The 16,281-nt window shown below is 46.4% G+C and overlaps 1 protein-coding gene across 3 annotated transcripts in view; it reads right to left on the minus strand.

The window, feature by feature from the left end:
- Nucleotides 1-15,956, minus strand: part of MTMR10 (myotubularin related protein 10) — a 51,262-nt gene extending 35,306 nt beyond the window's left edge. Inside the window, exons 1-3 of one of the 3 annotated variants that reach the window (XM_051822254.2) lie at nucleotides 15,655-15,956; nucleotides 15,089-15,149; nucleotides 2,473-2,609 (exon numbers count right to left, since the gene is read on the minus strand). In XM_051822254.2, the coding sequence (XP_051678214.1) occupies nucleotides 2,473-2,609; nucleotides 15,089-15,149; nucleotides 15,655-15,714 (258 nt within the window). In that variant the 5' untranslated portion in view covers nucleotides 15,715-15,956. Of the gene's footprint in view, nucleotides 1-2,472; nucleotides 2,610-15,088; nucleotides 15,150-15,298; nucleotides 15,427-15,654 lie in introns of those variants that run through there. The other 2 variants (XM_051822255.2, XM_070053534.1) reach the window with 2 other exon arrangements.
- Between the last annotated feature and the right edge of the window lie 325 nt (nucleotides 15,957-16,281).

Raw genomic sequence — 16,281 nt, forward strand, 5'->3', positions numbered from 1 at the left:
TTTTCCCAGTAACCTCACAATGATAATACAAGCCTTATGTTTACATGTGATGAGAAACTGTAACAGCGATTTCTAAAAAGCACAGGAAGCTTTTCCCTGTGCAGCTAGGACCATTCTGAGGACACAGTATCTTAGAGCACACTGCAGGAGTAAGAAGCATGTTAAAATCATGTTCTCTCCGCCTTTCTCTCCACACTCTATTAAAAAGAGGTGGAAATTATGTTCAAATGTGTAGCACAATATTATTATAATACCCAAGCACTTCACAGGCAAACATCTGTATATCTGGTTCTGGAGCAGTACTGGTTTCCCATATGGGTACTGGTTCAAGTCCCAGCTGCGGCACTTCCAATCCAGCTTCCTGCTAATGTGCCTGGGAAAGCAGCAGAAGATGGCTTAAGTGCTTGGGCCCCTGCACCCATGTAAGAGACCCAGAAGAAACTCCTGGCTCCTGGAGCCCAGTTCCAGTCATTAAGGCCATTTGGGGAATGAATTAGCAGATAGAAGATCTCTAACTCTGCTTTTCAAATAAATTAATTAATTACAAAATGAAAAATGAAGAAAAAGGGGCTCCTAGGTCATTGCATTACAATGGGGTAAAATCATACATGATTTTCATAATGGAGATTTTAAGAGTAGAAAATATCTTCTTAGAGCAGAAAGCCCACCAGGAAAAAATACTTCAGAAAAAGCTTTTGACAAACTATAACATTTTTTTCCCCTGTTAAATCAATGTTTTATACTCATTTTTCAAACTAAGAACACAGTTGACAGAGAATTTCAACTTGCTGGCAGCAGGGAACTGGTTTGTTTTTCCTATTAATGATACCAGATTTAAGCTGCTCCAGGTATATGCTGCTCATTTACACTGAATGCTAGGGCCAGAGATCATAATGATACAAAAAAAAAAACCTAAGGAAAAACCCAAGTCTACATCCAATAAGCCAGTATCTTTATATACAACGTATTGGTAATACCTCAAGTTTATTCTAAATATACCTACAGAAGACTGTAATAAACACATAAATTGTAACAAGCACATAAATTAATAAATGACTATATGAAAAATAGTTATCCACAGTGAGACCATTCAATGCAAAGTCTATGGTTAATAAGCAATATTTCATTAGACAACAATTACTATAATAAATAGAGATCTTGGGAACAAATGTGTGTAACACTTTATAAATCAAAAGAAAAAGAGCTGAAAGAAAAGTCCAGGACCTGTAAATGAAATCAATGACTAAAACTTTTTTAAAAATAAACTTTGCTTTTCAGTAAGAATATAATAGTTCAAGAGGTTTTTTTCTTTTTAAGATTTATTTATTTATTTGAAAGGATTACATAGAAAGAGAAAGAGAGAGAGAGAGAGAGAATCTTCCATCCGCTGGTTCTCTCCCCAGATGTCCACAACTGCCTGGGCTGGGCCAAGCAGAAGCAGGAGCTTCATCAAGGCCTCCTACATGGGTGCAGGGGCCCAAGTGCTTGGACCATCTTCTGCTGCTTTCCCAAGCACATTAGCAGGGAGCTGGATGAGAGGTAGAACAGCTGGGACTCAAACCAGTGCCCAAAACGGATGCTGGTGTCACAGGCTATGGCTTAACCTACTATGCCACAAAACTGGTCCCAGTTCAAAGGTTATTAAAGAAAGAGCTCATCAATAGTTTTCCTCATTCTTGTTATACACTAGAAATTAGAATCTGATGTTTTGAGAACAGAATGAATTAATTAAAAAATAAAACCCATAAAACATAAAAAAAATTGTTAATTAAGTTCTTTTGACTAATAAAAAAAAGGAGGGTCCAGCGCTGTGGCGCAGCAGGCTGGGCTGCAGCCTCCAATGCTAGCATCCTGTATTGGCACTGGTTTGAGTCCCAGCTGCTCCACTTCTGCTCCAGTTTCCTAATGTGCCTAGGAGAGCAGCAGAGGATGGCCCAAGTTCTTGGGCTCCTGCACCCCCGTGGGGGACCCAGAAGAAGCTCCTGGCTCCTGGATTCAGTCTGGCCCAGTCCTAGCCATTGCAGCCATTGGGTTAATGAACCAGTGGATGGAAGATCTTTCTGTCTCCTTCCCTCCCTCTCTCCCTCTCTCTATAACTCTGCCTTTCAAGTATATAAATAAAAAATATTAAAAAAAAATAAAAACCAAAATATGTTTGTTTTTATAAGCAGGTTGAAAGATTTGGAAGAAAGTAATTCCCTTTTACATAAAGGTTATATATCCTATATATCAATGATCACAGAGAACAAACAAAGCAAGGTATTTTTTTTTAAATCTCCTCATTAATTCTATTGCTTATTAAAATCCCAACATTCTTTTCAAACTTTATTTTGAATCTTAATGCATTCCCAACATTTTATCAGTTACTAATAATTGTATTATAATTTTTCCACACTGACTTATAATAATATGTACTACTTACAGTACGTCACACACCCTGACACAATTAAACAGTGTACAAGCAAAACATACCTGCAAGGGCATTGGGTCATCTGTAATGAAGGAGATTTTGAAGTTACTGCATATCAGCTTTCCCCATAGATCATACTGACTTGTGTCTGTTGCAATGCATTTTCTCACAAAATTGACTTCATTTACAACAATTTCTCCTTAAAAAAAAAAAATGGAAAAAAATGTGTAAGCTATAACTACACCATAAAATGTCAACAGTCACTGTGCAAGCTAGAACAAACAGTTCATGATGATGACAATAAGAGGACTATTCACCGATTACTTCCCGGGTGCTCTAAAAAGGGACAACAAAAAGCACCATCCTCCATTTGTGAGGCATGGGAACTGAGGTGAGCGGTTAGGGGCCTATGGCAGTGGAACCAGAAGAAGGCTGAGCTGAGTCCGCACTCTTCTCCGTGCCTCAGCCCCTCAGGTATCTGCCAAAGGGCACTCTGGAGAAGAAATGAACGGCACCTTCTCTTTCACGGTGCCCTCATGGAAGATCTGTGTTCTACTCACACGTGACCTGATCTCGAAAACCAGCATCTCTGATCCCGTTTATTAAAAAAATGAGAAAGAGTTCAGTTTTATTTTAAAATACATTACATAAAGCCAAATCCAGCTTCTCTATGCACTCAAATCATAACTTAGTAGGCAACAAACCTTAAAATATACATTGAGTTCAAAAGATTGAAGAAATAAATTTAAGAAACCAAAATAAAAGTTACAATGTGCCTTAGAGGAGTAATTTTCTATAGTCCATTTAAAACTCGGTTATCATTAACCCTTAATTTCAAGATCTAAAACTCAACTAGATCTGGGAACATCTTTAAGCCATTAGTCTCTAGAGCCGGTGGTGAAGTTAGGGTACTGATTTACTTGGCTTTTTCTATCATTACACAAATCTCTAACAGGGGCCAGCACTGTGGCAGAGGGGGTCAAACCACACTTGTGATGCCGCCGTCCCAGACTGGAGCACTGCTTTGAGGCCCTGCTCCCCTGCTTCAATCCAGCTTCCTGCTAACGCGCTTCGGAAGGCAGCAGACGGCCCAGGAACTTGGGCCCCCGCCACCCATGTGGGAGACCCAAATGCATTCCCAGCTCCTGGGGTTAGCCTGGTTCATACTCAGCTATTGTGGCCATTTGGGAAGTGAACCACCAGATGGAGGATCTCTGTGTCTCTGTCTCTCCATCACTCTGGCTTTTGAGTAAATCAAACAAACAAACAAACAAACAAATCTTCAACAGTGATGGATAGACTCTGTCTGAAGTCACTCCCCAAACACCTACCAATTCATGAAGAATGAAACTACCATCTCAGAATAATCCACTAACAAAAATGCTACAGTAGGTGTGAGTTACAAAAGCTCCTACTCAAAGTTCTTAAAATGTGTAAGGCTAGTTTTAAGAACAGCTCCCCTAACTTATTTGAAGATTTAATTAAAATCTATTCATGTTACATTCTTGGCTCAAACCACGTGGGTCTGTTTCCGTTCCGAAGACCAGCTTCCTTCTATGGCCCTGGCACACGTAGCCAGCATCCTCCACCTCAGCTCCCTGCTTCACCACAACAGCCGTCCACACTCCCAACATGTGCCACAGCATTTCCATCGATGCAGTCTAAGCGCAAGCTTCCTCTCGGGATACCCTGCTCTTCGCCCAGTCACTCTCTCAGGAATACCTTCTCTTTTAAAATGTTCCTGCCTACATTAATCCTCCTTCCATATAATCACATAATTCTAATACTCACATAGTGCTATAATTTTATATACATGGGATCTTCAAAAACTTCATGTAAAATGCAAATTATTAGAAAATGGTCATGATTTTCAAGGTTTTTTACACCAAATACTCATCTTTTAATACCATTTTCCATGAACTTTTTGAAGTGTTCTCACATATATTTTCTTTTTTTTTTATTTATTTATTTTTTTAATTTATTTTTTGACAGGCAGAGTGGACAGTGAGAGAGAGAGACAGAGAGAAAGGTCTTCCTTTGCCGTTGGTTTACCCTCCAATGGCCGCCGCAGCGCGCACTGCGCTGATCCGATGGCAGGAGCCGGGAGCCAGGTGCTTCTCCTGGTCTCCCATGGGGTGCCGGGCCCAAGCACCTGGGCCATCCTCCACTGCACTCCCGGGCCACAGCAGAGAGCTGGCCTGGAAGAGGGGCAACCGGGACAGAATCCGGCGCCCCGACCGGGACTAGAACCCAGTGTGCCGGCGCCGCAAGGCGGAGGATTAGCCTAGTGAGCCGCGGCGTCGGCCTCACATATATTTTCAAATTAATGCCTGCCTCACCGTCAGGATCCTATAAGGGTAAAAGATGGACTGACTTTTAATCAATATTGAAATGTTAGCACACTGTTAAAACAGTGCTTACCACATGGTAGGTGCCTGCGAAATGAAGTGTTAAACGTGTAGATGACTGAAGTCACTGCACTACACCAGGTTTACCAGCTAGCACAAACTATTCCAGACAGGATGGAAATCAGTAATTCAACATGGCCAAGCAGCGAAGTGGGCTTGGAAGAAAAGGGCTCTCTGGGTAAACATACATAAAGCTGGGAAAATGTCGCAAACTACTACTGTTGGATTACACACGCAGGGAGGCACTGTAAAAATCAACCACTGGGAGTTTCTCCGCTTGTCCTGCCTGGTTCTCTAACCGGCCTGTAAGTATGGAAAGTCGATGTTTTCCTTAATGCACAGACAAGGGACCTGTTGGACCCACTTTCCTACAATTTAAAAATAGTAAGAAGTAAATTTGGAACTTACAACTCAATGTTATAATTTCAAATCCGAAACCTATCTCCCTATATTTGCATAAAGTTACTAAATGTACTACAGAGAGATACAGCAAGCACCAAAATTGATTTTAAAGATACAAAGTACTGGTCGTAACTGCATTCTACTGTGAAAAATTAAAAATTGCAAAGACATACATCAGAATTCACTGAATAATTCAAATACAACATTTAAATCCTCTAAATGCCCTTGAACAGGAAGTTTGCCAATTCTCATATCTGGGTTATTGAATACTTCACCCTTTCTCCCCAATAAATCTTAGCCAGCAGCTTTGAGTGGGCCTTTAACTTAAACAACTAACCTAATTATTCTCAGTTCAGAGTTAGAGGACACATCCCTGTAACACGAATGTCCTTGTGCCAAAACTACAGGCTTGGAGTATCCCCCTATGTGTTACCTCACACTGTGCCACCTTCTTTACCCACCCCACCTACCCAGAAAAGGACTCTTGAAGCAATGCTACAAAATCTCATCCAGTTCTAACACTTACAACTCATACATACTTCTTATATGTTGTACTGAAATAAAAGTTTATTTAAAAACCAAAAGAGTGCTGGCATTGTGGTGTAGTGGGTTAAGCCACCACCTGTGATGCCAGCATCCATATGAGCACTGGCTAAGTCCTAGCTGCTCTGCTTCAGATCCAGCTGCCTGTTAATGCACCTGGGAAAGCAACAGAAGATGACCCAAGTACCTGGGACACTGCCACCCACGTGGGAGACCTGGATGGAGTTCCAGGCTCCTAGCTTCAGCTTAGTCCAGCCGTAGCCATTGAGGCCATTTGGGGAGTGAACAGTAGACAGAAGATCTCTCTTTACCGCTTCCTCTCTCTCTAACCTGCCTTTCAAATAAATCAATCAGTCTTCAAAACAACACAACACAAACCACACAACGGGATTTTAGATTCTGGAGAAGTGGAGCCTAGGTAATAACGGAAAGGAAGAGATAGAGAGCTTGTGACCAGGATGTTACAGCTATACCACAACCATCAGCTAACTGTATTTATGAGGCACACACAAGATCCCTTCTCTAGAAACCTGATTTTCTGACACAAAAGTAGAAAGTAAAGCCTATGAATGCAATGAGAATGAGACAAAGAAAAGGAGAATGCATTTAACGGGTCCAGGACGGGGTGGAGCTTTTTTTCTGTCAATGGCCATTTGGATGTTTGTAACATCATTCATAGGCTATACAAAAGTATCCACTTAGAAATCAGCCTCCTATAAACTTATTCCATTGCAAGTCCCACCTATGGTTGCCTTGGCAGGCCCAGACCAAATGATTGCAAAGGCCTACGACAGCCAGTAGGCCAGACATTCCCCACCCTGGTCTAGGAGATAGTCAACCACGGACCACGGGCCAAACAGAGCCTTATTTTTGTAAATAAGATTTTAATAAAACATAGGCATGCCGATTCGTTTGTGTACTGCATTTGACTGCTTGCAAGGCACAAAGGAGAGCTGAGCACCCACAACAGAGACCTTATAGCCTACAAAACCTGAGACTTTAAAAAAAAAAAAAAAAGATTTATTTATTTATTTGAAAAGTACAGTTCAAGACAGAGAGAGGGTGAGACAGAGAGGTTTTCCATCTGCTGATTCACTCCCCAAATGGCCCCAATGGCCAGAGCAGGGCTGATCTGAAGCCAGGAGCTAGGAGCTTCTTCTGAGTCTCCCATGTGGATACAGGGGCCTAAGCACTTGGACTATCTTCTACTGCTTTCCCAGGTCATTAGCAGGGAGCTGGATGGGAAGTAAAGCAGCTGGGACTCAAACCAGGGTCCATATGGGATGTCGGCACTACAGGCCGAAGTTTAACTTACTATACCACAGCCTAAAACATTTACTACAAGGCACATTACAGAACAGGTTGGCCAACTCACATCGGAGATGGTAAGTTGGGTGACAACTCTCAAAATTATGTGAGGCATGGGCTGACACTGTGGTGTAGTGGATAAAGCTGCCACCTGCAGTGTCAGCATCCCATATGGGCCCTGATTCGAGTCCTAGCTGCTCCACTTCTGATCCAGCTCTCTGCTATGGCCTGGGAAAGCAGTGGAAGGTGGCCCAAGTCCTTGGCCCCTGCACCCGCGTGGGACACCAGAAGAAGCTCCTGGCTCCTGGCTTCAGATCGGCACAGCTCCAGGCATTGAGGCCATCTAGGGAGTGAACCAGCGGATGGAAGACCTCTCGCTCTCTCTCTCTGCCTCTCTTCTCTCTGTGTAACTCTTTCAAATAAAAACACAAATCTTTTTTAAAAAAAAATTATGTGAGACAAGGCTTAGAAGATGCAGTTGGGGCTTGGCATCTGAGGGCTGGTGCTTTAATCTGCAGTGTGGCCACGACCCCACAGAGCTCTGGAGGACACTCAGAGCAGTAACAGACCACCTTTTCTGGAAGGTGTCCGGAAGAGCCAGGTGTCAAAAGGCTCCTTTCTCACCAAAGAGCTCAGCACAAAGCACAAAGCCCTGTCTGCTCACCTAACAAGTTTCTGCTGATAACCTAGAAAAAAAGGATAGGAGCTGTCGCATTAAGCTACTGCCATATACTGTAAACTGTGGGCCAGAAAACTAGCCAACAAAGAGAAAGCAGGCAAAGATGGCCTCTTTCTAAATAGACACATAAAAGAAAAGTACTTGGACTGTTTTTGTTTACATTTTAAATTAGTAGCCTTGAAGAAGAAGCTCATAATAAAAGCATGAAGAGGGCACTGAGCCTGTATCCTGGGCTTCATATTCCGTGAAGAGGCATGTGCTAGGCGACGTAAGCACGCACCGTGCTCGTATCAGCACGGCGCTTCACGCCATCAGCCATGCAGAACTACCCACACTGGTGGGAAGTCATGGGAAGCCTCATAGACAATAAAGCAAGCAGATTAGCTTCAGTGTGGGTAAGCAAAAAGCATCACAGAAAAACCTTCTACGTCAGAATATCAGCTAACGGTTTCTACAATTCCTCCCAGGGAAGGAATCATCAGTTTTCTTAAGGCCCTTCTTTCCATCTGAAAAGATAAATAGGAAAGGAAATGTAATTAAAGTTAATACATTTCCAAATGCTAACAGCTAGGAAAGTTTTTAACTCCTTGAGGATCAATTATATTATATTATCTTTCCTAACATGTTACACATTTATAAGTCAATACATGTTTGATGAATAGAAATACATTTTCTTATAAATTTTAGTTTGGAAAATAGACTAAGAGAAAATATCATTGTGCACAGTAGCTAACTTACTTATGGAATGTGTAAAGGCCAAACACATAATTCAACCTATGACTTTATTATTTTATTTGTGAAACAGACACGGAAACAGAGAGAGAGGGAGTGCTCCCTTCTGCTGGCTTACTCCCCAAATGCCTGAAATAGCCTGGGATAGGCCAGGGCACCACAGGCCTCCCAGGTGGGTGGCATGGCAGGAACCCAACTACTCTGAGCTCTCATGATTACTTCCAAGGGAAGACTTGAGCTGGGAACCAGGAAGAGAATGCAGGCACTCTGATGTGGGACAGGGGTGTTTTAACCACTAGTCTAAACGTCTACTCCCTAACCTGTGGTTTAAGTAGGATGACCTACTGTACCATTTTACCTAGAATGGAGGCATTTCCCCAATATGTGGATTTTTAGCTCTAAAATTAGGTCAGTCTCAGATAAACTTGGTCATCCCAGTTTTAAATAAATTCAGGAATTAAAGTAGCCTGAAAGGTATTATGGGAAGGTACAACTATGTAGAAGACAAATACAAAATATCTGACTTTGTCACTGTTACTAAGAAGGTCTGACTCTACCAGTCATGGTCACATGCAATACAAAAAAGCATGTAGTCAAGTACCCATTCAGTGAGTGCTAGCCACAATGGAACAGTTATAATGCAGACCTCAGAAGTGACTAGAATGAAATTTTGAAAAGAGAAGAGGGTTGGGATAGTATAGAACATAAAGTAATTGCAACAAAGGCCTAAATAAGGAAGAAGACATCTGGGAGACAGTAAGGAATCTTCCTGATTGAGGTCAGAGAGTGTTAGAAAATTGTAGATTAGCCGGCGCCGTGGCTCAACAGGCTAATCCTCCACCTTGCGGTGCCGGCACACCGGGTTCTAGTCCCAGTCAGGGCGCCGGATTCTGTCCCGGTTGCCCCTCTTCCAGGCCAGCTCTCTGCTATGGCCCGGGAGTGCAGTGGAGGATGGCCCAAGTGCCTGGGCCCTGCACCCCATGGGAGACCAGGAGAAACACCTGGCTCCTGCCTTCGGATCAGCACAGTGTGCCGGCCGCAGCGTGCCGGCCTCGGCGGCCACTGGAGTGTGAACCAAAGGCAAAAGGAAGACCTTTCTCTCTGTCTCTCTCACTGTCCACTCTGCCTGTCAAAAAAGAAAAAAAAAAAAAATTGTAGATTAAAGAATTTGGATTTCTATCCTGTTTTAGTAAGACTGTATGTATGAAGGTTCATAAGGAGTTTCTTTTTTTTTTTTTAAAGAAAAAGATTTGTATTTACTCATTTGAAAGTCAGAGTTGGGGCCAGTGCTATGGCTTTGTGGGTAAAGCTGCCGCCTGCAGTGCCAGCATCCCATATGGGCACGGGTTCTAGTCCCGGCTGCTCCACTTCTGATGCAGCTCTTTGCTGTGGCCTGGGAAAGCAGTAGAATATGGCCCAAGTCCTTGGGCCCCTGCACCCACGTGGGAGACCCACAAGAAGCTTCTGGCTCCTGGCTTCAGATCGGCCGAGCTCCCAACGTTGTGGCCAATCAGGGAATGAAACAATGGAAGGAAGATCTTTCTCTGTCTCTCCCTCTCACTGTCTGTAACTCTACCTCTCAAATAAAAAATAAATAAAATCTTAAAAAAAGAGAGAAAGACTGACAGTGAAGCAGAAAACAAACACAGTACATTAAGTGATCCAAAGAGGAAATACGTAAACCACAAACAAGACAGCTACACAACAATGGTTACTGCCATTTTCCAGATGGCCCACGGTTGCACATGTTGCTGATCTGATTACAAAAGGCTCTCACAATCAGTGCATTCACCATCAATCTCATGGTTAATTCCAATAATAAAAGTGCTGTCAGCACTGTCCATGGGAAGAGGGAAAGAACTGAGTGACACACAGCCTCAGCACAGCAGCAAAGGTGTAGCAGGCATTCAAGATCCACAGAACAAAGCATTTCCTGGAAGCCTTTTCTGACAGCCCTGCCCTAGCCCCACATCTGGCTGAGGTGCCCTTCTCTGAGGTCTCACAACCTCTGTTCTCAGCAGGTCCCCAGTGAACAAGCAGCTCCCCACCTCTTCAATCCTTCTACCTCCCTGCCACGAACGTGGAGCACACATTCCATAACTGTGGAACTATTGCTAGCCCTAGCATTTCAACTCTTCTCCCTCCCAGCTCACAGACCCTTAAAACGATCAGGCCTCGGGTTGAAAGACAGCAGATACTTTCAAGTCCTACTCCCTACAAATCTTCCATCCTCGCCACAAAGATGTCACCGGCATCCCCAGCCTCTGCTTTGGAGCAGCCAGCAACCGGAAGTCCACTGTCTCCCACGACATTCTGCTTTCTGGCAGCTGAAACTGTAAGATTCTCCTTGCACACGGTCAAAATCTGTCACTGCTGTGAAAAGGGTACAGGCAAGGACAGAACTCCCTCTGGCTGACATGCAATCTGCACCCTACTGTCACCGTGCAGCCAGGCAGGCCATGCTGCTCCACGGTTAGAGGCACAGGCTAGAAGCTGGGCACAGAACTCTGGCTCTGCCCTTGCTAGCTGCTCAACACCAGGCAAGCTACTTCACCTCTGCACATTATAGTTGTCTCATCTGTCACATGAGTACCAAATGGTACCTGACTCGACAGTGCTGTTAGGAGGACTAGCTACTACCACCATCATAAATAACATACACACCCCCAAAGAAGGTAGAAGGACGTACCTCAGCATGAGGGGTGAGCCTTAAACCAAATAAACCTGGCTTTATGGAAGAAGGCTACATTCGTAACTGTCTCATTGTGAGCAAGGGTGGGTAAACACTTCACCCAGATTTGAGGCCAGGCCCTGGCTGGACTTCGCCAACCCCTAGGTTGATCTAGGTCACAATTTTCTACCTCTTACACAGGCAGCTTGGAGATCACCTGGGTCTTGCTGCCATACAAGCACACAGCACTTCCAGTCCCTTCGCCAGCTAGTACAGAGCCTGGCACCCAGGACACACCGAAGCTCGCCCTGAACCACTCCACCAGTCCGGCAGCTAGCCGAAAGGCGACAGGCATAGACCAACATTCCACGCCCTTAACAAATATGCTGGAACACAAACATATACACATTTACACACATACGTTTTAAAATTCTCGCTTGAATGTTAGAAAGTACTGGAGTGACTTTACACATACATGATCAATTAACCAAAGACAGACTCACATTACGATGGAAGATGAACAAAAAGTACGCTAAGGCTAACGACTTCGACAGAGTGCTGGATTTCAACCCTTCAACCTAGGCTCTAGGAGAACACTTGTGAGATACTTGGCATCAAGTAAGTCTTCCTTTTATCCTTCTGTCTGGGAGCTGATCTGTGTGCACGGCTAAGGGAGCCGTGTGAGCAGGCAGGAGTCCTTCAGCCACTCGTGCAGCAGGCCCTGCAGCGTCCCCGCGGCCCAGGCATGCCGGACATCAGCACCAGGGATTTCAGTCGGGTACGGGCTCCACCTCAAGGGGCTTTACAAACCAGGAAAGCTGAAGATTATGAACACAAGCCACAGCCTAAATTAAATCACTAGTCAATTTCTTCTATTTTCTTTACTTAATAAAAGATGAGAAACGTTTTAAAATTAGCCTTGTTATGTCCCAAAAGAACACATGGTGACTGCACACAAATAAACAATTGATTTTGTGTTCTAATTTTCATCTGCTTATTGAATTAAGAGTTCAAACTTCGGGCACCTGAAGTAAGATATCCTAGGACCCAAGGCATGATGCCAAAACACAGCACACGAGACTAGATTTCTGAACAATTACTTTTTGTCCTGTGTGCCCGGGTGAAGCCACAGGTGACTTGGCTAAGTTTTCTCCTGATTCCTGACTATAATGAAAGCCAGAATACATTCTTCAACCCCTCAGTAAAAGCCCTAGCCTAGCCTAGGTCTTCATTTATTTTAAAGATTTGTTTACTTATTTGAAAGGCAGAGTTACAGAGAGAGAGAGACAGAGAGACAGACAGACCGACCAGGGCTGGGCCAGACCAAAGCCACAAGCCTAGAGCTCCATCGAGGCCTCCCAGATGGGTGGCAAGGGTCCATGACTTGAGCCATCTTCCGCTGCCTTCTCAGGCATATTAGCAGGGAGTCAGATTGGAAGTGGAACAGCTGGGTCTCCAACTGGTGCTCTCACAGGATGCTGGCATTACAGGCGTTAGCTTTACACACTGCGCCACATTAGCAGCCTCTAGCCTCGGTCATAGGTCACCAACACTTCAGTTACTTCCCACTTGTCTACAGAGTTCATGAGTGTAGCAGAAGGGTAAGGGTCAAAGGAGAAGCAACAGAGGTTCTAGTGGTATTCAGAGATGTGACACAAGAGGTAGAGCAGGAGAGAGAGGCCACTGTAGGACGGTCAGGGAGAACACACTCAGACAAGTGTGGAAAGACCAGGGTGAGAAGATAAAAACAGAGGGCACGAGAAGGAAGGGCAAAAGACACAACAATTTGGGGGACAGGTGCTGTGGCACAGCGGGTGAGGCTGCCACCTGCAGTGCTGGCAGCCTATATGGGCACCAGTTTGAGTCCTGGCTGCTCCACTTCTGATCCAGCTCTTTGCTGTGGTCTGGGAAAGCAGTAGAAGATGGCCCAAGTCTTTGGGCCCCTGCACCCACATGGGAGACCTGGAAGAAGCTCCTAGCTCCTGGCTTTGGACTGGCGCAGCTCCAGCCATTGCAACCAACTGAAGAGTGAACCAGTGGATGGAAGACCCCTCTCTCTCTCTGCATAACTCTTTCAAATAAATAAATAAATAAATCTTTAAAAAAAAAAAAACAAACAATTTGGGATTGGTTCAGGGTTCTTTAAGGATAGGTCAAGTACCAACAGAAGGCTGGATGACACAGCCATGTTCACAGGTTAGCTATGATGTGGAATTCAATGCAAGAAAAATTAACACAGCCAGATAATTCCTTAATAGGCCATTAAAAGACCCAGATTTGGCTATCATTTCTAGGACAAGTAAACCACTTACAGGCAGGAACTGGATATCAAATCTTTCTCAAAAAACTGACTTTTCTATAGAAAGGTGATTTTTTAGTAATTTTACAGGATAATCCTTCAATGAGAAATCCCAAGTTTTTTAAACAGTTCTCATGAGCACATCTTAAACTTAAAAGCCGGCTCTAAAACATCAGGCATCATCCTGAGAAGCTAAGACTATGTGTTGACTGGAGTCATAGCGGGGGGGCGTGAAGGCCTCAGACCAGGCCTGTCCGAAGTCGAGGAAGCCGAAGTCCAGCAACTCCCAGGCACTCATTCAAGACGAGCCGCTTCCCGTCTGCTATTCCAACGCCTGCAGTGACTAAGACTAAGCGAGAGCACACACAGGGCGCAAGCGTTACTCAGTAATTCTGGTTTTCACCCTGAGGAAGGGTACAAAGGATGAATTAGCACATAGCTTGGATGAAAAACACGGAGGAAATCAAGGAGAAACATGTATAACTAAGGCCCATAACAAAATTTAAGAAGGTTATGGGTTAGTTTATACCATATGGAGCCAAAGGTCGATGTTTATAATGTGCCCGTCTCTACTTTTCCAGTTATTATGGGTAAGATTTTAATTGATACTCCTTAAAGGTGACTTTACATAATGACTGAGATTTTAAAATGCTGTGAGAAGCCACACAAACTGGCATTTGATTATACTTCAGGTTTAAAACAGGCTTTCCTAAGTATCAGGCTCCTTCTCCCAAGAACCTTATTAAACGACTGACTTTTCCTAATGATTAGACAACTGTTACAAGACTCAAAATACAACCTGAATACTATTTTGTAGGCTCTAAAACAAACGCAGCTCCAATCCCTACCCTGTCTCTAAAATCCTCCAAGGCAGTTCTTGTTCTAAAGCAGTGATTCCTAACCTGGAGACTGTGTTCCCACAAGGTGTGTAACACACACACACACAGCGATCAATGCCTGGAGACACTGTGGATGTGGCAACTAACTTGCAACTACCTGGTGGAGGAAGGGGGGTAAGACTGGCGCCCACTGGGTAGAGGCCAGGGAATGGTCGTACCCAACAGCTCTCTCAACAATTACTAGGCCCAAAATGTCAACAGGGGCTGTGCTGGGAAACCCTGTCCAAAAGGGCAACCAGCTAACTTGCAAATACAGCTGACAACCTCAAAGACGACCGCCGAGGGAGCAACTCCAGGTTCACCGAGCTTTGACACTCCAGAGACACAGACGCGCCACGAGTTACTTTGCAACTATCAAAAGGCATTAAAATGATGACCTACTAATCATAAATGCTCAAAACTGCAGACAGACAAGCCGGGCAAAGAGTACTTTCACTACCCAGGCAGTTAAAGGCATACTTCCCTTCAAAAGGGACATTTCAGGAGACCAAGAAGAGAGACTGAGGGAGCGATATATATGCCTCAGAGTTTTCAATGACGCTAGAAACGTCCCAGAGCAAACACCAATCCTCATTATTTTTGCTGCTGTGGGCCTGGTCGATGCTAAGCAGCTCATCTTCTCCTCTCGGGCATCCGGCTTCTAACTGGACAGAGTTGAAAACAAAGGCAGGGGGAGTAGCACACCCTACTCCGAGATCAAGACACGACGCCCAGGTACCTGCTGGAACCCCGTTTACCTGGCAAGAGGACTGGCTCCAGTTTTTTAATCTTCGGTTCCGCACTGATCTGATCGTCAGTCTGAAATACATGAGCGATTGAAATCCATCAAGCCGCCCTCAAGACACGAAGGCCAATGTCCCCGCTCAGTGACGACGCCTGGAGCGCACCGGATCCCACCCACCGCACCCCGCACCCCTCTCCCGTCTCAGCCCAGCTCCTCTCCAGACCTGCTCGTTACCGACAATAAAACCAATAAGGGGCTTGGGCCCGTCCCAGCGTTCCCCCATCCGACGGGCAGGTGACCTGCCCCGCCGGGTGACACAGGCGCTGCGGGGCGAAAACCGACCCAGCTCCCCGCGAGGTCTCTCCTGGACCTCGGCACGCACCGGGCGGACCGAGCCGGCGGGGCTGCGGGCACAGAACGGCTGAGCGCCCTCCTCCAAGTTTCCACCGAGCCCGGGGGCACTGCCCGCGTCGCGGCTCGGACAGCGCGCGCAGCCTCCCCGGGGCCCCTGCCCCTGCCCCCGGGGCCGCGCTGGCCCGGGGGCGCCCCGGAAGCTCGAGGCGGGAGCGGGCTGTTTACCTGAGGCGGCGGCAGGAGGTAAGACCTGAAGGTGGGTCTGGGCGGCTTGAGCGAGAACATGGTGCCGCCGTCGCGGGCCAGCGGCAGCGCCGACGCCTCCCGACGCCCCGAGGCCGAGAGCTCCCCGTGCGCCCGCCCAGGCCCCGTCTGCGGCCGGCCGGGCCGGACGGGCTGACGGGCGGGGACTCGGCGGAGCGCCCGCCCGAGCGGGGAGGAGCCTGGGCAGAGCCGCACCGACGCGGGCCCCGGGGCCCATCCCCGGAAGGGGCTCGGCGCCCCGCCCCGAGCGACGGCGCGGACGGCGCGGACGCCGCACCCGCCTCTACGCCGCGCTGCCTCCGGGGCCCGCGGTGGCGCGGAGGGCCTGCTGCCCGGCGGTCAGCTAAAGCGCCGGGGGCCGCGGCGCCGAGTAGCCATTTTGGGAGCGCGCACCTACGGCGGCCCGCAAGGGTCACCAGGGGCCCCTGGGACCTACGGCGGCCCGCAGGGGTCAGGGTCACGGCGGCCCTCTCTGGTGCCCGGGCGGCAGACTGGTGGAGACGGTGCTGTCGCGGGTCCCCCACGGACCCTCTGCCTGGGACAGCGCTCTTGGCGGCTGCTCGGTAGTCAGTCGGCGCGGGCGAGCGT

Source organism: Oryctolagus cuniculus, chromosome 12 (genome assembly GCF_964237555.1).
Source record: "Oryctolagus cuniculus chromosome 12, mOryCun1.1, whole genome shotgun sequence".
Taxonomy (NCBI): Eukaryota; Metazoa; Chordata; class Mammalia; order Lagomorpha; family Leporidae; genus Oryctolagus; species Oryctolagus cuniculus.